Source organism: Nomascus leucogenys, chromosome 10 (genome assembly GCF_006542625.1).
Source record: "Nomascus leucogenys isolate Asia chromosome 10, Asia_NLE_v1, whole genome shotgun sequence".
Taxonomy (NCBI): Eukaryota; Metazoa; Chordata; class Mammalia; order Primates; family Hylobatidae; genus Nomascus; species Nomascus leucogenys.
Genome location: NC_044390.1, coordinates 55,523,545 through 55,544,174, shown reverse-complemented (window position 1 = coordinate 55,544,174; position 20,630 = coordinate 55,523,545). Strand labels below are relative to the sequence as shown.

At 49.4% G+C, this 20,630-nt stretch overlaps 1 protein-coding gene across 1 annotated transcript in view; it reads left to right on the top strand.

Annotated features, from left to right (window-relative positions):
- The window catches only part of LOC100592034 (cytochrome P450 4F22), a 41,143-nt gene extending 28,619 nt beyond the window's left edge, over nucleotides 1–12,524 (top strand). Inside the window, exons 8-14 of the mRNA XM_030821856.1 lie at nucleotides 731–998; nucleotides 4,238–4,304; nucleotides 4,417–4,546; nucleotides 8,278–8,411; nucleotides 9,308–9,372; nucleotides 10,841–10,923; nucleotides 11,461–12,524. Of these exons, the coding sequence (XP_030677716.1) occupies nucleotides 731–998; nucleotides 4,238–4,304; nucleotides 4,417–4,546; nucleotides 8,278–8,411; nucleotides 9,308–9,372; nucleotides 10,841–10,923; nucleotides 11,461–11,638 (925 nt within the window). The 3' untranslated portion in view covers nucleotides 11,639–12,524. The remainder of the gene's footprint in view (nucleotides 1–730; nucleotides 999–4,237; nucleotides 4,305–4,416; nucleotides 4,547–8,277; nucleotides 8,412–9,307; nucleotides 9,373–10,840; nucleotides 10,924–11,460) is intronic.
- The last annotated feature ends 8,106 nt before the right edge of the window (nucleotides 12,525–20,630 follow it).

The following is a 20,630-nucleotide window of genomic DNA, read 5'->3' as shown; positions in this document are numbered from 1 at the left end:
TTTTGTTGTTGTTGTTGTTTTGTTTGCTTTTTAGAGATAGGATATTGCTCTGTTGCTCAGGCTGGAGTGCAGCCCAATACTTGCTATTATAAGTTTTGATTTTAGTCACCTTAGTGGGGTGAAGTAGTATCTCATTGTGGTTTTGATTTGCATTTCTCTGGTGACCAGTGCCGTTAAGTATCTTTTCACATTCTCATTGGAAATTTCTGTCTTCTTTGGAGAAATGCCTATTCATATCCATTGCCCATTTTAAAATAAGTTTTAAGAATTCTTTATTTATTTTAGGTACCAATCCCTTATCAGATATACAGTTTGCAAATATTTTCTCCCATGCTGAGGAGTGTAACCATTTAGTTTTAGTGATGCTACAATTACTATCCCTATGTTGAAAGTCCTTATCCCTCTTTGGGCCTGTTCAAAAATATACCCGAGACTGGGTGTGGTGGCTCAGGCCTGTAACCCAGCACTTTGGGAGGCCAAGGCTGGGGGATCACTTGAGCTCATGAGTTCAAGGCTGCAGTGAGCTGTGATTGTGCCACTCTACTGCAGCCTAGGTGACAGAGCAAGACCCTATCTAAAAAAATAAATAAATGAAATTTAAAAATAGGGTTGATATAGGGCTTCTCTTTGTTATCTATTCAACGGGGAGAGGAGGCTTATCTTAGCCAAGCCATGGCTGTGCTGTGCTAGGGGAAGGGGCTATACTCATGGATCCCCTTCTCCTTGGCAGGAAGATGAGTGATTATATCTCCGCGATCATTGAACTGAGCGCTCTGTCTGTCCGGCGCCAGTATCGCTTGCACCACTACCTCGACTTCATTTACTACCGCTCGGCGGATGGGCGGAGGTTCCGGCAGGCCTGTGACATGGTGCACCACTTCACCACTGAAGTCATCCAGGAACGGCGGCGGGCACTGCGTCAGCAGGGGGCCGAGGCCTGGCTTAAGGCCAAGCAGGGGAAGACCCTGGACTTCATTGATGTGCTGCTCCTGGCCAGGGTGAGGCTGGGCCCTGGAGGGTGGAGCCCTGCCCGGGATGGCCTCCCCAGGAATTGCATGTAAAATGATAAATGTTAAAACTCCATTAGGCGTGGTGGCTCACACGTGTAATCCCAGCACTTTGGAAGGCCAAGGTGGGGGGATCGCTTGAGCCCTGGAATTGGAGATCAGCCTGGGCAACACAGGGAGACCCTGTCTCTATGAAAAACAAATAAGTTGGGTATGGTGCCACATGCCTGTGGTCCCAGCTACTTGGGAGGCTGAAGCAGGAGTCTGGCTTGAGCCCAGGAGTTGGAAGCTGCAGTGAGCTATGATGGTGCCACTGCACTCCAGCCTGGGCAACAGAAGCGAGACTCTGTCTCAAAACAAAACAAAACAATACACATGCTCAAAACAAAAAGAAATTCACATGGGTCTGGGATGGGGTCAGAACATGTAAGACTCACTGGGTAAGTTTTCTTGGGCTGCTATTACAAAGTACCACAAACTAAATGGCTTAAACATCAGCCATTTATTCTCTCACAGTTCTGGAAGCTAGAAGTCCAAGATCAAGGTATCTGCACGGCTGGTTTCTTCTAAGACCCCTGAAGGATGAATCTGTTCCAGGCCCTGCTCCCTGGCTTGCAGAAGGCTGTCTTCTCCCTATGTCTGCGTATCATCTTCCCTCTCTGCCTGTCTCTGTCTTCATCTCTTTGTATAAGCATTAGGACCCTGCCCTAATGAGTTCATTTTGTCTTGATTACTTCTGCAAAGACCTCTCTCCAAACATGGTCATAGCCTGAGGTATTGGAAGTTAGGACTTATGGATTCTAGCAGAGGGGGGTGGGCAGGGAACCATTCAGCTCATCACAATTGCAAAAATGAAATACATAACCTTGGGCTGGGCGTGGTGGCTCACACCTGTAATCCCAGCACTCTGGGAGGCCAAGGCAGGTGGATCACCTGAGGTCAGGAATTCAAGACCAGCCTGACCAACATGGAGAAACCCATCTCTACTAAAAATACAAAATTAGCTGGGCGTGGTGGCACGCACCTGTAATCCCAGCTACTCGGGAAGTTGAGGCAAAAGAATCACTTGAACCTGGGAGACAGAGGTTGCGGTGAGCTGAGATCATGCCATTGCACTCAAGTGAAACTCCATCTCAAAAAAAAAAAAAAAAGAAATACCTGACCTTGAAGAGATGAGACACTTGTATGGTCACTCATTGGTGTGTCTGTGGACCTTTTGGGTTCTGGATTCAAATAGTCCTGGATTCCAGCCCTGGCTCTGTCACTTAGTGGATGTTTGACCTTAGTCATATGACTCGTCTTCCCAAGCCTCAGTTTCTCCATTTATACCATGGTGATCATAAAACCTGATCACAAGGTTGTCAGGCATCCAGTGGGATGCTTGGTGTTAGAGGCTGCTCAAGAAATATGAACTCCCTTCTCCTCACTGTTGACTTTCTGTCCCTCTTTACATCTTTCTTTTCTTTTTTCTTGCTTTTTAAAAATTTAATTTAAAGTTCCAGGATAAGCCGGGCGCAGTGGCTCACGCCTATAATCCCTATAATCCCAGCACTTTGGGAAGCTGAGGTGGGAGGATCACCTGAGGTCAGGAGTTCAAGACCAGCCTGGCCAACATGTTGAAACACCGTCTCTACTAAAAATAGAAAAAAAAAATTAGCCGGGCGTGGTGGCATGCACCTGTAATCCCAGCTCCTCTGGAGGCTGAGGCAGTAGAATCGCTTGAACCCGGGAGGCAGAGGTTGTAGTGAGCCAAGATTGTGCCACTGCACTCCAATCTGGCAACGAGAGAAACTCCGTCTCAGAAAAATTTTTTTTAATTAAATTAAAAGTTCAAGGATACATGTGTAGGGCGTGCAGGTTTGTTACATAGGTTAACATGTGCCATGATGGTTTGCTGCACCTATCAACTCATCACCCAGGTATTAAGCCCTGCATGCATTTGCTATTTATCCTGACATTCTCTCTCCTCCTGCCACCCTGATAGGCCCCAAGTGTGTGTTGTTTCCCTCCCTGTGTCCATGTGTTTTCATTGTTCAGCTTCCACTTATAAGTGGGAACATGTGGTGTTTGCTTTTCTGTTCTTGCCTTAGATTGCTAAGAATGATGGCTTCCAGCTCCGTTCAGGTCCCTGCAAAGGACATAATCTTGTTACTTTTTATGGCTGCATAATATTCCATGGTATATATGTACCACATTTTCTTTATCCAGTCTTTCATTGATGGGCATTTGGGTTGATTCCATGTCTTTGTTATTGTGAATAGTGCTGCAATGAACGTACGTGTGCATGTATCTTTAAAATAGAATAATTTATATCCCTTTGGTTATATACCCGGTAACGGGATTGCTGGGTCAAGTGGTATTTCTGGTTCTAGGTCTTTGAGGAATTGCCACACTGTCTTCCACAATGGTTGAACTAATTTACATTCCCATCAACCGTGTAAAAGCGTTCCTGTTTCTCCACAACCTCACCAGCATCTCTCACTCAGGCTCTTGCTCTGTCACACAGGCTGGAGTGCAGTGATGCAGTCATGGTTCACTGCAGCCTTGATCTCCTGGGCTTAATCCTCCTGCCTCAGCTTCGCCAGTAGCTGGGACTACAGGCATGCATCACCACACCTGGCTAATTATTTTTTTTGTAGAAATGGGGTCTTACCATGTTGCCCAGGCTGGTCTTGAACTCCTAGGCTCAAGTGATCCTCCCACCTTAGCTGCCCAAAGTGTTGGGCTTACAGGCGTGAGCCACCACGCTGGGCACTTTCCATCTTTATTAGACAAGTTGCATACTTCCATTTTCCTGGAATAGTTCCCCCCACAGCTTGCCTTAAGAGAGAGAGGGGAGCCAGGCGTGGTAGCTCACGCCTGAAATCCCAGCACTTTGGGAGGATGAGGCAGGTAGATCACTTGAGGCCAGGAGTTCGAGACCGGCCTGGCCAATATGGCAAAACTCCATCTCTACTAAAAATACAAAAACTAGCTGGGAATGGTGGCATGTGCCTGTAATCCCAGCTACTCAGGAGGCTGAGGCACGAGAATCACTTGAACCTGAGAGTCGGAGGCTGCAGTTAGCCGAGATTGTGCCACCGCACTCCAGCCTAGGTGATAGAGCGAGACTCCATCTCAGAAAAAAAAAAAAGAAAGATGGGGCGGGGGAGATATCTGAGTTTTGAGGAGCCCCTAGGATGTAGAGGGTGGGATGAAGTGGGCTGAACACTCTCTACTGCCCATTCCAGGATGAAGATGGAAAGGAACTGTCAGACGAGGATATCCGAGCTGAGGCAGACACCTTCATGTTTGAGGGTGAGGATGTGGGGTGAGGCTGGAGGAGGGCAGGAAGGGTCATCATTGTCGGTAGATAGCATCTCTGCTTTCTTCAGGCAGCCTCCATTCAGATACCCTCATTTGCCTGCAGGTCACGACACAACATCCAGTGGGATCTCTTGGATGCTGTTCAATTTGGCAAAGTATCCGGAATACCAGGAGAAATGCCGGGAAGAGATTCAGGAAGTCATGAAAGGCCGGGAGCTGGAGGAGTTGGAGTGGTGAGTGTGGGGTCAGGGGAATGGAGGGGGCAGGTTGAGGCCAGAGCCTTGGGTGTAAGCCTCTGCTCTCCCACTTACTGATTGTGTGACCTCAGACATGCCACTTTAGCTTCCTGAATTGCAATTTCTTCAACTACAAAATGGGGCTGGTGATAGTGTCTATGCCCGCCTCATAATGCAGAAGTTCTCAAAGTGTCCTAGTCCGCAATTATTGCAATAATGTGGCATAACGAACAGCTCCCAAACTTAGTGGTTTACAGCAAGCATTTCTTTCTTGCTCTTGTCTGCTCGTTACTCTAATTGCTGCTCGACTTGGCTGAGTGGAGTGGAGTTGCTTCAAACTAAGAGCTGGGTTCAGATCTGCTTCATATACTCCCTTTCTGTTCTCTTTGGAACAGAGGCTACCCTGGGTTGTGTTCTTCTCAAGGCAGATTCCAGAAGCACAAAAAGCCATGAAATTTAAAAGCTTTGCTTGGGCCGGGTGGGGTGGCTCATTCCTGTAATCCCAGCACTTTGGGAGGCCGAGGTGGGTGGATCACCTGAGGTCAGGAGTTTGAGATCAACCTGGCCAACATGGTGAAACCCCATCTCTACTAAAAATACAAGAATTAGCCAGGCATGGTGGTGGGCGCCTGTAATCCCCCCTACTCGGGAGGCTGAGACAGGAGAATCACTTGAACCTGGGAGGCGGAGGTTGCAGTGAGCTGAGATTGCACCACTGCACTCCAGCCTGGGCTACAAGAGTGAAACTCTGTCTCAAAAAAAAAAAAAAAAAAGATGAAATAAGTAAATAAATAAAATTAGAAAAACAAAAGCTCTGCTTGCACTAGAGGATTGCATTGGCTAAAACAAGTCATGTGACCAAGCCCAGCATGAATGGGGCAAGACATATACTCCACTCACCTGAGCAGAAGGCACTGAAGAATCATATGACAGAGGGTACAGGTATATAATTCTAATTCAGGGAGGAAGTGGAGAATCAGAACACATAATCCAGTCTACCAGATTCATGCTATGTAGAGCTGATTCTGGGTGATGAAGAGAAAACACAGGATTCGGCTGGGTGTGGTGGCTCACGCCTGTAATCCCAGCACTTCGGGAGGCCGAGGGGGGTGGATTGCTTGAGCTGAGGCATTTGAGACCAGCCTGGGCAACATGATGAAACCCTGTCTCTACAAAAAAATACAAAAATTAGCTGGGTGGGGTGGCACGTGCCTGTAGTCCTAGCTACTTGGGAGGCTGAGGTGGGAGGATTGCTTGAACCCAGGTGGTGGAGGCTGTGGTGAGTCAAGATTATGCCACTGCACTCCAGTCTGGGTGACAGAGTGAGACCTTGTCTCAAAAAAAAAAAAAAAAAAAAAGGAAAGGAAAACAGCCACGACATTAAATAACATCAACTTACACAGTGAGGAGGTTCCTTTCGGTTCTATTTCAACCTTTTGCCTTATGGCCTCAGGGGGACATGCTCAGTGGGGTGCTACTGTGTCCTGAACACTTTGCTAATCTTCCTTTTTAACCAATGGAGAAGATGTCTCAGGTTGAGAGAGTTGGGCGGGAGTTGGTGTATAGCCACAATTTAGTAACACACTACTGCTTTCACAGAGGTGTTTGTATGGATGAATACCTTTATGCCAGGGATGCTGTTTGCCCTTTATAGCAACATGAAGTTTGTTTTTTTTAAGAAACAGGCTGGAGTGCAGTGGCATAATCACAGCTCACTGCAGCCTCAAACTCCTGGGCTCAGGCAATCTTCCTGCCTCAGCCTCCTGAGTAGGTGTGACTATAGGAGTGTGCCACCACAACTGGCTAATTTTTAACATTTTTTTAAGAGATGGGGACTCGCTGTGTTGCCCCGGCTGGTCTCAAATCCCTGAGCACAAGTGATCCTCTTACTTTGGCCTCCCAAAGTGCTGGGATCATAGGTGTGAGCCACTGTGCCCAGCCATAAAGTTTCTTTGAAAGAGAACCTGGGCCAGGTGCGGTGGCTCATGCCTGTAATCCCAGCACTTTGGGAGGCTGAGGTGGGTGGATCACTTGAGGCCAGAAATTCAAGACCAACCGGGGCAACACGGTGAAACCCCGTCTCTACTAAAAATACAAAAATTAGCTGGGCGTATTTGTGTGTGCCTGTAATCCCAGCTGCTTGAGAGGCTGAGGCGTGAGAATTGCCTGAACCTGGGAGGCAGAGGTTGCAGTGAGCCAAGATTGCGCCACTGCACTCCAGCCTGGATGAAACAGCAAGACTCCATCAAAAAAGAAAGAGAACCTGTTAATTTAAAGAAACTAATCTAATCTAGAACATGAACCAAGAGTTATCATTAGCCCAATTTTGGGCCCTAAAGTCCAAAGGAAAAAATATTAAGTAAATAATATTATAAGGAGATAATGCACTTTTCTTTTCTTTTTTCTTTTTTTCTTTCTTTTTTTTTTGAGATAGGCTCTCATACTGTGGCCCAGGCTAGAGTACAGTGGCATGATCATAGCTCACTACAGCCTCCTGAGTAGCTGGGACCACAGGTGTGTGCCATCATGCCCAGCTAATTTTTTAACTTTTGGTAGAGATGGGGTCTCTCTTTGTTGCCCAGGCTGGTCACGAACTCCTGGGCTCAAGTTATCCACCTGCTTCAGCCTCCCAAAGTGCTGGGATTACAGGTATGAGCCACCATGCCTGGCCTGCACCAGTTTTTATTTTTTATTTTTTAAAACAAGAGTCTCACTCTGTCACCCAGGCTAGAGTGTAGTGGTGCAATCTCATCTCACTGCAACCTCCACCTTCCGGGTTCAAGCAATTCTCTTGCCTCGGCCTCCCAAGTAGCTGAGACTACACGTGCACGCCACCACACCCAGCTAATTTTTGTGTTTTTTAGTAAAGATGGGGTTTTGCTATGTTGGCCAGACTGACCTTGAACTCTTGACCTCAGACGATCGCCCACCTCAGCCTCCGCCAAGTGCTGGGATTACAGGCGAGAGCCACCGCACCTGTCCTGCCGCAGTTTTTTAAGTACAGAAATGGACCATATAAACTGGCATATTGCTGTTGCCCTGAGTCTACTTGGCTGTCCTGGCACCTCGCCTAGGTGCCCCTGGACCTCCACCTAATTCATCAATTAAAGGCTTAATGCTGGGCCCACCAGAAGGCCCAGTGCTAGTGCTGTTCTGAGCAGTCAGTGCTCAGATACTTTGCATCCTAAGTATTAGTACTGGCCGGGCACTGTGGCCCACTCTTGTAATCCCAGCACTTTGGGAGGCCAAGGTGGGTGGATCGCCTGAGGTCAGGAGTTTGAGACCAGCCTGGCCAACGTGCAGAAACCCCGTCTCTACTAAAAATACAAAAATTAGCTGGGTGTGGTTGCGCATGCCTGTAATCCCAGTTATTCGGGAGGCTGAGGCAAGAGAATTGCTTGAATCTGCGAGGCTGAGGTTGCAGTGACCCGAGATGCGCCACAACATTCTAGCCGGGCAACAAGAGCGAAACTCGGTCTTAAAAAAAAAAAAAAAAAAGAAAGAAAGAAAAAGGAAAAGAAAAAAACAAAAAACACTAAGTATTAGTACTACCCACCTGTGCATGAGACAACTGTAAATGGCAGAAGTTGGGGCAAGCCTAAAATCCTGGACTGGTTTCCTGCCCAGCTGCCCCTGAGAGTGTGTGTGCGTGTGTGTGTGTGTGTGTGTGTTTTGGGGAGGTGGTGTCGTGGTGGCTCGGCCTCTAGTTATATCTCCATTCTCCCCAGGGACGATCTGACTCAGCTGCCCTTCACAACTATGTGCATTAAGGAGAGCCTGCGCCAGTACCCACCTGTCACTCTTGTCTCTCGCCAATGCACGGAGGACATCAAGCTCCCAGATGGGCGCATCATCCCCAAAGGTGCCTGCCATGTTCCCCCTGCTGTTGGTGCACCGCCTCCAATGATGTGGCTGCTCTATTGTCCACAGGGGCCTGGTCATGCCTGCCCCAGGTGCACTGTCCCTGCAGATGGGGTAGCTCTCTGTGTGCCTGTTGCTTCTGGGGTGTTGGAGGAAACCCAGTTGTGTGTGCAGGGAGATAGAGCCAGGTGAGTCCAGGTGGAAAGGAAGGAGGCAGTGTCGCAGGGATGGGCCTGTGAGGGTGCAGTTGGGGAGGGTCAGTTTCATTCAGTTGCCAGTTGCTCCCTGGAGACCAAGCCCTGTCTTGGTTGATACTAGGAACCATGGCTCAGGTTTTGAGTATTGCCCATTCTGGGGGAGATACAGCAGGGGGCAGACATTCCCAGGCATATGGAATCAGGAATGGGCTAAAGGGAGAGACAGGGGCTGGAGTAGCTCAAATATGGAGAGGAATGCAGGGAGGGCTGCCTGGAGGAGGGAATGTGGGAGGTGAGGCTTGGAGTGTGGAAGTGAAAGAGTGAGCATGTTTATGGAGTAGAGCCTCAGGATGCAGATTGTGAAAGGCCTTGAGTGCCAGGTGATGGCGCTTGAACTCAATCCTGGGGGCAGCAGGGAGCCAAGGTAGGTGTTTGAGCTGAAGAGGAGCAATGTCAGATCTGCGTGTAAGAAAGATCCCTATGTGGCCAGCGTGGCAGCCAGAAAGAAGATGATAGGGTCCTCTTAGGGAAAGGTGGGAAGAGTGGATGGGGCAGCAGAATTTTTTAGAGAAGGATGGACAGGAGGTGGTGGCAGATGGCTTATGGGAACATCATGGCTCCAGGGAGACCCAAATAGGGGGATGTTTCTGGAGGAGGCCCTGGCTCCCCTTGGCCCCACTGATCCCATCTTTCCCCATAGGAATCATCTGCTTGGTCAGCATCTATGGAACCCACCACAACCCCACAGTGTGGCCTGACTCCAAGGTGAGTGCCTGCCCCAGTCCTCCCTGCCCTCAGGTCCTCCCCTCCCCTGCGCCCCAGGGAGCCAGAGAGCAGGGCTGGTTGCAGGGCCTGAGTGCGCACACCCCTCCCCACTCCGCATTTAGCCATTTATTCACCCACTCATTGTTAATTCATTAGGGCAGAAAATATTTATTGAGCACCTACTGTGTGCCAGAGTGTGTGCTGGGCTCTGAAAATAGAGGATGATACTGTCTTTGCCTTTACAGGGCTCACAGTGAAGTTTTGGGGAAGACAATAAGCAAATAAATAAGATTTTGGGTATTGATACATGCACAAAAGAAAGAAAAACTGCGCCAGTTCCGGTTTACAGGTGCAATGGCTCACGCTTGTAATCCCAGCACTTTGGGAGGCTGAGGTGGGAGGATCACTCGGGCCCAGGAGTTTGAGACCAGCCTGGGCAACACAGCGAGACCCCCATCTCTACCAAAAAGGAAGAAGTTGGCCCAATGTGGTGGCTTATGTCTGTAATCCCACTGCTTTGGGAGACCAAGGTGGGAAGATGGTTTGAGTCTAGAAGTTCCAGCTCAGCCCAGCCTGGGCAACACAGTGAGACCCCATTTCTAAAAAAAAAAACAAGTTAGCCAGCCATGGTGATGCACACCTGCAGTGCCAGCCACTCAGGAGGCTGAGGCAGGAGGATCGCTTGGGCCTGGCAGTTTGAGGCTGCAATGAGCTATGGTTATTTATTTATCTATTTATTTATTTGAGACAGGGTCTCTCTCTATTACCCAGGCTGGAGTGCGTGCAGTGGTGCGATCTTGGCTCACTGCAACCTCTACCTCCTGGGTTCAAGAGATTCTTCTGCCTCAGCTTCCCAAGTAGTTGGGATTACAGGCATGTGCCATCAGGCCTGGCTAATTTTTTTGTATTTTTAGTAGAGATGGGGTTTCACCATGTTGGCCAGGCTGGTCTTGAACTCCTGAGTTCAGATGATTCATCTGCTTTGGCCTCCCAAAGTGCTGGGATTACAAGCATGAGCCACCGTGCCCAGCCTGCAATGAGCTATGATCGCGCTTCTGCACTCCAGCCTGAATGAGACTCTGACTCTAACAAACAAACAAAGACAGAAAAACAAATAAAAAAAAAAAGAAAAACAGATGGAGGGGCACTTTAGCTCGAGTAGTTATGAAAGGCCTTGCCGAGGAGATGTTTGAGCTGAGACCTTAGGGATTGAAGGATCAGGGAGAAGCCTGTTCTAGGCAGAGGAAAGAGCAAGTGCAAAGGCCCTGAGGTGGAATCTTACTGGTGCGTGTGAACAAAAGAAGGAGGCAGGTGTGGCTGCATTGCAGGAAGTGCAAGGTGCAATGGAAGAGGTGGCCCTGGGGTGCTCTCCATCCATCTTTACTGACCCCCAGAGGCTCAGGGAAGGGGGCCAGGCTGGGATGTCTGGGGCAGCCCCCAGACTCATCTCCAGGCTGTTCCTCCCTAGGTGTACAACCCCTACCGCTTTGACCCGGACAACCCACAGCAGCGCTCTCCACTGGCCTATGTGCCCTTTTCTGCAGGACCCAGGTAACCCCTCTATTTCCCCCAGTCCAAGCCAGCTGTGGAGGAACAGAGGCAGGGAAAGGTCAGGAATGTGCCTCTCAGGAGCAGGGATCAGATGGCACCCAGGCGTCCTTTCTGAAAACCCAGCACCCTCTCCCCAATGCGCCAGGAGGCCCCCAAATCAGACTCTGCAATAGCATCCTGGGTATTGAGCACCAACGGTGTGTCAGACCCTGAGTTCTGGGCTCCCACCCTCCCATTGGCTCTATGATGCCTTTGTCCCCGTTTTTACAGATGAAGGAACTGAGACTCAGAGGGGGTGCCATGTATCCAGGACACACAGCTAGTAAGAGGCTGCACCGGGATTCAGACACTCAACCCCAAGGTCACATTAATTGAGCGATTCGTGGGCTCTCACTTTAACCCTCACCCAGCGTGGGGTTTCACTTTAACCCTCACCCAGCCGAGGATGCTTGCTTCATTTTCGAAGGAGGCATGTGACGCCCAGGGACCAGTGCTCACACAGAAGCTGGTCCTGAGCCCTGTCCCTTCTTCCTCCAGGAATTGCATCGGACAGAGCTTCGCCATGGCCGAGTTGCGCGTGGTTGTGGCACTAACACTGCTACGTTTCCGCCTGAGCGTGGACCGAACGCGCAAGGTGCGGCGGAAGCCGGAGCTCATCCTGCGCACGGAGAATGGGCTCTGGCTCAAGGTGGAGCCGCTGCCTCCGCGGGCCTGAGCGTGGGCGCGCCCCTGCGGATCCCAGGGGTCCAGGACCCGCCCAGACGGGCCAAGGCCACGCCCCCGAAGGACCAGGACTCGCCCCAAAGATCCCGAGGGCATAGGCCACTTCCCTCGAAGTTCAGGTTCAGCTCCTGGATGACCAGGCACCGCTGCTGAGCAGCCTGATGGTGCTGGCCACGCCCCTCAAGGCAAGGCTCCGCCCCTTAGGGGGTCTGATCCCGCCCCTTGAGGCTTAGATCCCGTCCCCTGACTTCTCGCTCCTGTCCTCTTTGAGGGACCAGGGTCGGCCCTGCCCCCTTGGGCTCAGGCCCCGCCCTTCTGGATCAGGCCCCGCCCCCAGGATCCTACGGGTTGAGGTCCTCAGGCCACGCCCCTGCAGATCCAGGTCTCCAGGCCTTGCCCACTGAGCCTTCAGAGGACCTAAGACCCACCTGTGACTCAGGGCCCACCACCCCTAACCACCCCCCAACTGGCTGAACCCCTGGCAGGCTTCCAAACTGAGGAAAGCTGGAGCCTGACGTCAGAGCTTTTAACCCGGACATCACCCACCTGAGGCCCTCAGCTCATACGGGCGGACTGCTCAGGCGTGAGGCTGGATCGTAGGGTTCGAGGCTGCTTGCTTTTGTCGTTGTTTTGTAAACTCAGACCCTTGTAAGCCCCTTCCTCCCTCCCTTGCCCAAAGATCCTTTGCTGAGTGTTCTGTTTTTGTAGAATACAAGCAAAGGATGCAGACCTACCCCACTCCACCCCCTAGCTCAGCCAGACCCTTACACGTGGAGCCCCCAGCATGGGAAGGAGGGGCTCTGCAACTGAGCGAAGCTGCCGGCTAGGAGGCTGGAAAGCCATTTGTCCTAGGACATAAACTCAGATTTTTGGGGTCAGTGTGTGTGTTCATTTATTTCATCAACAGGTCACATATTGTTTGCTGGCACTGCTTCAGAACCACAGGCAGGCCCTGGTTTCTGCCTTCTCAGGGGGTGGGGGACAGATGTTGAACAAATAATTCCACACGGAAAGGTTTATTTACAACCCAGGACAGGTGCTCCAAAGGAGAGGCCCTAGGTGCTGGATGAATATAGCAGAGGGATGGGGATGGGTCAGGGAGAGCTTCTCCGATGCTGGAGTGGAAGTTGAGTGGGTGACAAGGGGAGGGAAGAGTATTCCAGGCAGAAGGAAAAACATCTGAAAATGCCCTGAGCTAAGGGAGGGCAGAGTGTGTTTGAGGAACTCACCTGAGGCCAGGTGGTTGCATCTGGGAAGTGGGGGCAGAATGAAGGAAGGGGCCAAATGCACAGGCTTTATGCTGAGGGCAATAGGGAGCCATGGAGAGTGTGTGAGCAGGATCAGGACAGGGCATGGCCAGATCTAGGGCTGGCCGGGAGGTGACTTGTGGGGGATCAATGGCGGTTAGGACCCTGGGAAAGAAGGAAGCTGAGGTCCAGACAACAGGAAGGGCCAGGATTGGGGTGACTATCTAGCAGTGGGGGCTGAGGGGAGGGAGGTGGTAAGGGTGATGCTCAGGTATTTGACTGAGGGAACTTGATGGTAGAGTAGTCCCTGATATGGGAATATAAAAGGTGGGAGCCGGGTGTGGTGGCTTATACCTGTAATCCCAGCACTTTGGGAGGCTGAGGCTGGAGGATTGCTTGAGACCAGGAGTTAGAGATCAGCCAAGGCAACACAGTGAGACCCTATTTCTACAAAAAATAAAATATTAGCCAGGTGTGATGGTGCACATCTGTAGTCCAAGCTACTCGGGAGGCTGAGGCAGGAGGATCACTTGAGCTGAGGAGTTTGAGGCTGCAGTGAGCTATGATCACAACACTGCACTCCAGCCTGGGCAACAGAGCAAGACCCTGTTCCAAAAACAAACAAACAAAAAAGGTGGGCAATGACGATGTCAGCAATTTTATACATATAAAACGCTACACTAAAGGAAAATGATACTGCTCTTGTACCACATATAATATATATATATATATATATATATGCACTATGTATACCATTATTATATATATAGTGGTGGTATAATAGTGGTATCATCTTCCTTTTAGGTAGCATTTGCCTGTAGACTATTTCCATCTGGGTCACTAGAGACAATATTAATTCAACAGGCTGGGTGTGGTGGCTCATGCCTGTAATCCCAGCACTTTGGGAGGCTGAGACAGGTGGATTACCTGAGGTTAGGAGTTTGAGACCAGCCTGGCCAACATGGTGAAACCCTGTCTCTACTAAAAATACAAAAATTAGCCACATGTGGTGGCAGGCGCCTGTAATCCCAGCTACTCAGGAGGCTGAGGCAGGAGAATTGCTTGAACCTGGGAGGTGGAGGTTGCTATGAGCCGAGATTGCGCCACTGTACTCCAGTCTGGGTGACAGAGTGAGATTCTGTCTAAAAAAAAAAAAATTAATTAATTCATCAAATATTTCTTGGGCAATCTGCCATGAGACAGGCACTGTTTGAGCCCTAGGTTCCCAGAGTTTACCTCTAGGGAGGAGACATGATAAATGATAAATAAGTAAAGAAATAAGTAAATTCACACAGGGCCTTTTTTGTGACCTTTTTTGTGACAGAAATGGGGAGTTCTGAGCAGAGGAGGGACAAGATTTGTCATACGAACCTTTTTTTTTTTTTTTTGAGACAGGATCTTGCTTTGTTGCTCAGGCTGGTGTGCAGGGGTGCAATCATAGCTCACTGCAACCTTGGCCTCCTTGGGCTCAAACGATCCTCCTGCCTCAGCCTCCTGAGTAGCTGGGACCACAGGCACACACCACCATGCCCAGCTAAGTTTTGTATTTGTCGTAGAGATGGGGGTCTTACCATGTTGCCCAGGCTGGTCTTGAACTCCTGGTCTCAAGCAAGCCTCCCACCTCAGCCTCCCAAAGTGCTGGGATTACAGGGGTGAGCCACCATGCCAGGACTACCATAGGACTTTGTGTGCTCTGTTGGACAGAGACTGTGTGAGGCAAAGATGAGACTAGGCAGATCAGTTAGGGGTGACTGCATTCGTCCAGGTGAGACATGATGGTGGCTTCAACCAAGCTGGGGTCTTTAGAGGTGATCAAGAGCAATTGGATTCCAAGAAGGAGTGACTGTTCACAAAGACAGTGCTGTCAGGCTTGGTGGTGGATCAAACGTGAAGTCTGAAAGAAGTGGGGGACTCTAGGTTTGGGCTTGAACATCTGGAAAAATGGAACTGCTATCAGCTGACATGGGGAATGCTGAGTGGAGTCAGTTGTTTTGTGGGAGATGTCAGGATGTCAGTTCCGGTTCAGAGGAATTGGACATGTCAGTTGGATAGACAGTTCTCCAATTCAAGAGAGTTTTGGGTTGGGCATGTATATTTGGGAAGCCTTAATATAAATATTTTATATATTTTTCCAAAACATAGTGAAGCGATTTCAAATGGGGGTGATTTTTCCTCCCAGAGGACATTCGTTGTTGTTTGGAAACATTTTTGGTTGTCACAACTGGTGGTTACTATTGGCGTCTAGAGGGTAGGGACCCGGGACTCTGCTAAACATTCTACAAGACACAGAATACCTAGCTCAATAAAACAAGTAATTATCCAGTCCCAAAGGCAAACAGTTCTGCTGATTAAAAACCATGAACTGGAGAACCAAAAAAAAAAGAAAAGAAAGCAAAACTTTAAGACTGGGTGAGATCTCGTGTGTGTGCGTGTGTGTGTGTGTGTGTGTGTGTGTGTGTATGGAGTAAGGGCTTAAGGACCGAGCCCTGGGGGTGGTCTCCAAAGTTAACCTAACAATTATGAGGCCAGGCGTGGTGGCTTACACCTGTAATCCCAGCACTTTGGGACGCCGGGGTGGGCGGATCACTTGAGGCCAGGAATTCCAGACCAGCCTGGCTAACATGGTGAAACTCCATCTCTACTTAAAATACAAAAAATTAGGGCAGGGAGCGGTGGCTCACTCCTGTAATCCCAGCACTTTGGGAGGCCGAGGCGGGCGGATCACGAGGTCAGGAAATTGAGACCATCCTGGCTAACACAGTGAAACACTGTCTCTACTAAAAATAAAAAACATCAGCCGGGCGTGGTGGCACGTGCCTGTAGTCCCAGCTACTCGGTAGGGCGAGACAGGAGAACCGCTTGAACCCGGGAGGCAGAGGTTGCAGTGAGCCGATATCGCGCCACTGCACTCCAGTATGGGCGACAGAGCGAGACTCGGTCTCAAAAAAAAAAAAAAAAAAAAAAAATTAGCCGGACGTGGCGTGCATCTGTAGTCCCACCTACTCGGGAAGCTGAGACAGGAGAATCGCTTGAACCCGGGAGGCAGAGGTTGCAGTGAGCCAAGATAGTGCCGCCGCACTCCAGCCTGGGTGACAGAGCGAGACTCTGTCTGAAAAAAAACAAAACAAAACAAAACTTTTTTTTTTTGATTGAGTGCTTCCTGTGTGCTCTTCCCATATATTCCCATTTAATCCTCACACTGACTTGTAAAATCACTTTTTATTATTCCGTTTAACAGAGGTAGAAACTGAGCGCCCGAGTGAAGTGACTTACCCAAGATCATTCGGTGGGGCCCCAGCGGGGGTCCTGAGTCCTTTTCTGCCTCACTCCTCAGGCTCCTAGTCCTGGTCTAGGTCCCTAGCCACGTTGCGTAGAAGGGGGCGTCGACGGGGGTTGGGCTAGAGTTGGGGTGTGGAGGAGATGAGCTAAAGCTGGGCTGGCTGTGCGAGAGGCACTAGCAGCGGCGTGTATCCTGGGGCGCCCCCCGGTGGACTGTGCTAGGGTCGTCGGCCGGAATCCCCTGTCCGAGGTACTCCGGGGCTGAATGGGAAACAGACAATCCCAGACCCTACTTGAGCCACCCGGATCTTGCAGGTGCTGCCTCTCCTACAACCCTCTCCCAGCCGAGGGTCTCCAAGAGCGCATCCTTCGCCAAACATCTCCTGGACCCTTTTCAATGCAACCCCGCCATCCACTAGCAAACAAAGTTAGCCTTGAGATCCGACATATGTGGGCTCAATCTGGGCTCTGTTCCTTCCTAGGGGCGGCCTTGGGCACGTGACTGTCCCTATCTGCACCTCGGCTTTTTCTTGTCATGCGAATAGTCCGGTATCATCATGCTTGTAATGCGCATTGAGTTTCCGCCAAAGGCCACGAGGGTGAATAAATGAGAGTGAGAAGGGGAGGAGTAAGGTCCGTGGGTCCCCGGAGCCCTGTTACACGTACTGCAAGTGTAATTCTCAAAACACCCAAGTCTGGTCCTGTCGCTGGCGGCTGTGGGACCTCCCTCCTCCTGAGTGTGAAGAACGCTCCCTCTGCTGGACAATTTGGAGACAGCAGGCACTAAGGCATCCATTCTGTATTCAATTTTGTGTCCGTGCACGTTTGAGTGTGCATGTGTGACCACGTACGTGTTTGGGTGCATTTGGGTAACAGTGTGTGCATGTGTTGTAGTGTGCACACGAGTGTGTGTAAACGTGTATGTGGCGGTGTGACTGTAAGTGTGTGCGCATATGGGTGGGTGTGTTGGAAGGAGAGGAGAGGAGAACTCTGCTCACTGAGTCACTGTAACTATCCACACCAGGCTGTGTTCCTGCTCATGGCCACTGTCAGAGCCCTTGCCTCTGTCCCCAGGTCTGACCTGTGCGGTGCAGGCAGGACATTCTGGAGAAATCATGCCCTTGGAGGAAGCTCTCAGTAATGATTGGCGGGTATTGGTGGATAAATACCCCAGCTCCCTCGCTCTGGGGGTGAAGACTCCCTTGCTCTGGGAGGTGCATGTTCTATTCTGTCTCCCTGAGGTACTAAGCAGGGCTGAGCCCTAGCTACCCACGGTGGAAACTTCCTCAATAAAGGTCCCTTTAACTGCTGCATTCCCTTCCCCATCCCTCTTCTCCATTGTCTTGTGTTTCCAGGGATCACCTCCCAAAGAAACAACAGGCAGTTGAACTCTTGTCTTATGGTCACCCTCCTGATAGAGGATTTGCACTCAACTCCTTGTATTAAGGTCTAGTTCCAGGGAACCCAAATTAAGACATACATGCGTGCTGGCTCCTCCGATCCCCAGAAGCCTATCAGTGTGCCCTTTTTTACCAACGATGAAAGTGAGGCTCAGAGAGGGCAAATCACTTGCCCAAGGTCACATGGCAGTGAGGGAGTGGCAGAGCCTGGCTTTGACTATGGGCTGTCTGACCACAAGCTGGGTGCTCGCTCCTCTCCTGACAGCCTCCTCCCTCCTCAAGGATATGGAAGGAGCAGGGAATAGGTTGTAAGTGTAAAATTTGAAAGGGAAATTCTTCCGCTTTCTGCTTCTGCTTCCTACCTCTGGCCCAGCAGTTTGGTGTGCTCTCTTTTCAGTTTTAAAAATTGCATCTATATATGCAATTATATATATATATATATGCTATATATATAATTGCATATATATATAGCATATATATATATAATTGCATATATATATATATGAACGTATTCCAATGTATATAAAAGCATTTATGCACATGTTACCAATTTTTTTTGTTTATTTAAAAAAACTTTTTTGTTGGAGACATGGTCTCACTCTGTCACCCAGGCTGGAGTGCAGTGGTGTGATCTTGGCTCACTGCAACCTCTGCCTCCTGGGTTTAAGCGATTCTATTGCCTCAGCTTCCTGAGTAGCTGGGATTACAGGCGCACCACCATGCCCGGCTAATTTTTTTTTGTATTTTTAGTAGATATGAGGTTTCACCATGCTGGCCAGGCTGGTCTTGAACTCCTGACCTCAAATGATCCACCCACCTTGGCCTCCCAAAGTGCCGGGATTACAGGGGTGAGCCACTGCACCCAGCCTTTTTTTTTTTCTTTCTTTTTTTGATACAGGGTATTGCTCTGTTGCCTAGGCTGGAGTGCAGTGGCTCAATCTCAACTCATTGCAACCTCTGTCTCCCGGGCTCAAGCAATCCTCCCACCACCACATCCAGATACTTTTTTTGTATTTTTTGTAGAGATGGGGTTTTACCATGTTGCCCAGGCTGATCTGGAACTCCTGGATTCAAGTGATCCGCCTGTGTCGGCCTCCCGAACTGTTGTGATTACAGGCCCGAGTCACTGCACCCAGTCCATGATCAGTTCTTTGATGACTCCAAACTTGTTGGGAAATATATCTGTTTCAATTATCTATTATTGTATATTGAACTTCCAGGAAACTTAGTAGGTTAAAACAATATACAGGCCAAGCTCGGTGGCTCACTCCTGTAATCCCAGCACTTTGGGAGGCCGAGGCTGGCAGATCACCTGAGGTCGGGAGTTCGAGACCAGCCTGACCAACATGGAGAAACCCCATCTCTACTAAAAATACAAAGTTAGCTGGGCATGGTGGTGTGAGCCTGTAATCCCAGCTACTTGGGAGGCTGAGGCAGGAGAATTGCTTGAACTAGGGAGGCAGAGGTTGCGGTGAGCCAAGATCACGCCATTGCACTCCAGCCTGGGAAACAAGAGCGAAACTCCATCTCAAAAAAAAAAAAAATAAAAAAGATATACAAGTTTTTTTTTTTTGGTATGTGTGTATGAACTCCTATCTGTATCTGAATATATACAACTTTTAGTTTGCTCACAAATTTACAATTTGGGCAGGGCTCAGCTAGGATGGCTTTCTCAATCCTACACAGCATCAGTGTGGGCAGCTCATTTGAGGCTGGAAGAGATACTTTGAGGTGGCTCACTCTCATGGCTGGCAATTTGGTGCTTCCTATTTGCTGGGAGTCTCAGTTTCTCTCACATGAGGCCTCTCCACGGGGATGCGTGTGCTTCCTTTTTACATGACAGCTGGGTCCAAGGTGTCTATTTCAATGGGCCTATAAGGAAGCTATAAGGCTTCTTATGACCTAGGCCCTGAAGTCCTAGAAGACACAGAGACAGCCCAGATTCAAGGAGTGGGGAATTAGACTTCACCTCTGTATCAGTTAAGGTCCTTCAGAGAAAAAGAATCAATAAAATCAATCAATCAATCAACCAACCAATATTTATATATTTATTTTAAGATATATCTGGGTTGGGCATGGTGGGTCATGTCTGTAATCCCAGTAGCTTGGGAGGCTGAGGTGGGCCGATTGCTTGAGCCCAGGAGTTGGAGGCCAGCCTGGGCAACATGGTGAATACTCACCTCTACAAAATTGCAAAAATTAGCTCAGCACGGTGGCACGCACTTTTAGTTCCAGCTACTTGGGAGGCTGAGGTGGGAGGATCGCTTGAGTGAGGGAGGTCAAGGCTGCAGTGAGCCATGATCACCCCACTGCACTCCAGCCTGGGTGACTGTAAGATCCTGTCTCAAAAAAAAAAAAAGTTATATCATATATTCATCTTAAGTCATATTTTTAACATCTTAAGATACATATATGTATATATATAACTATAACTATATATATATAAATTCATTTTAAGACATATATCTGGCTGGTCACAGTGGCTCAGGGCTGTAATCCCAGCACTTTGGGAGGTCGAAGCGTGTGGATCTCCTGAGGTCAGGAGTTCGAGACCAGCCTGGCCAACATGGTGAAACCCTGTCTCTACTAAAAATACAAAAATTAGCTGGGCGGAAGTCTGTAATCCCACTACTCAGGAGGCTGAGGCATGAGAATAGCTTGAACCCAGGAGGCGGAGGTTGTAGTGAGCTGAGATCATGCCATTGCACTCAAGCCTGGGCAATGAGAGTGAAAAACTCTGTCTCAAAAAAAAAAAGACATATATCTTTAAGGAATTTGACTCATGCCGTTATAGACTGGCAAGTCAGTAATCTATATCTGCAGCAGGTCACCAGGCTGGAAAGTCAGGCAGGAGCTGATGCTGTAGTCTCAAGGCAGAATTTCTCATTTTCTGAAAAACTCAGTTTTTGTTCTAAGGTCTCTCAACTGACAGGATGAGGCTCATTCACCTAATCCAGGGTAATCTGTTTTACTTGGTCCACAGCTTGTCTGTAAACCCAGCACTTTGTGAGACTGAGGTTGGAGGATCTCTTGAGCCCAGGAGTTTGAGACCAGCCTG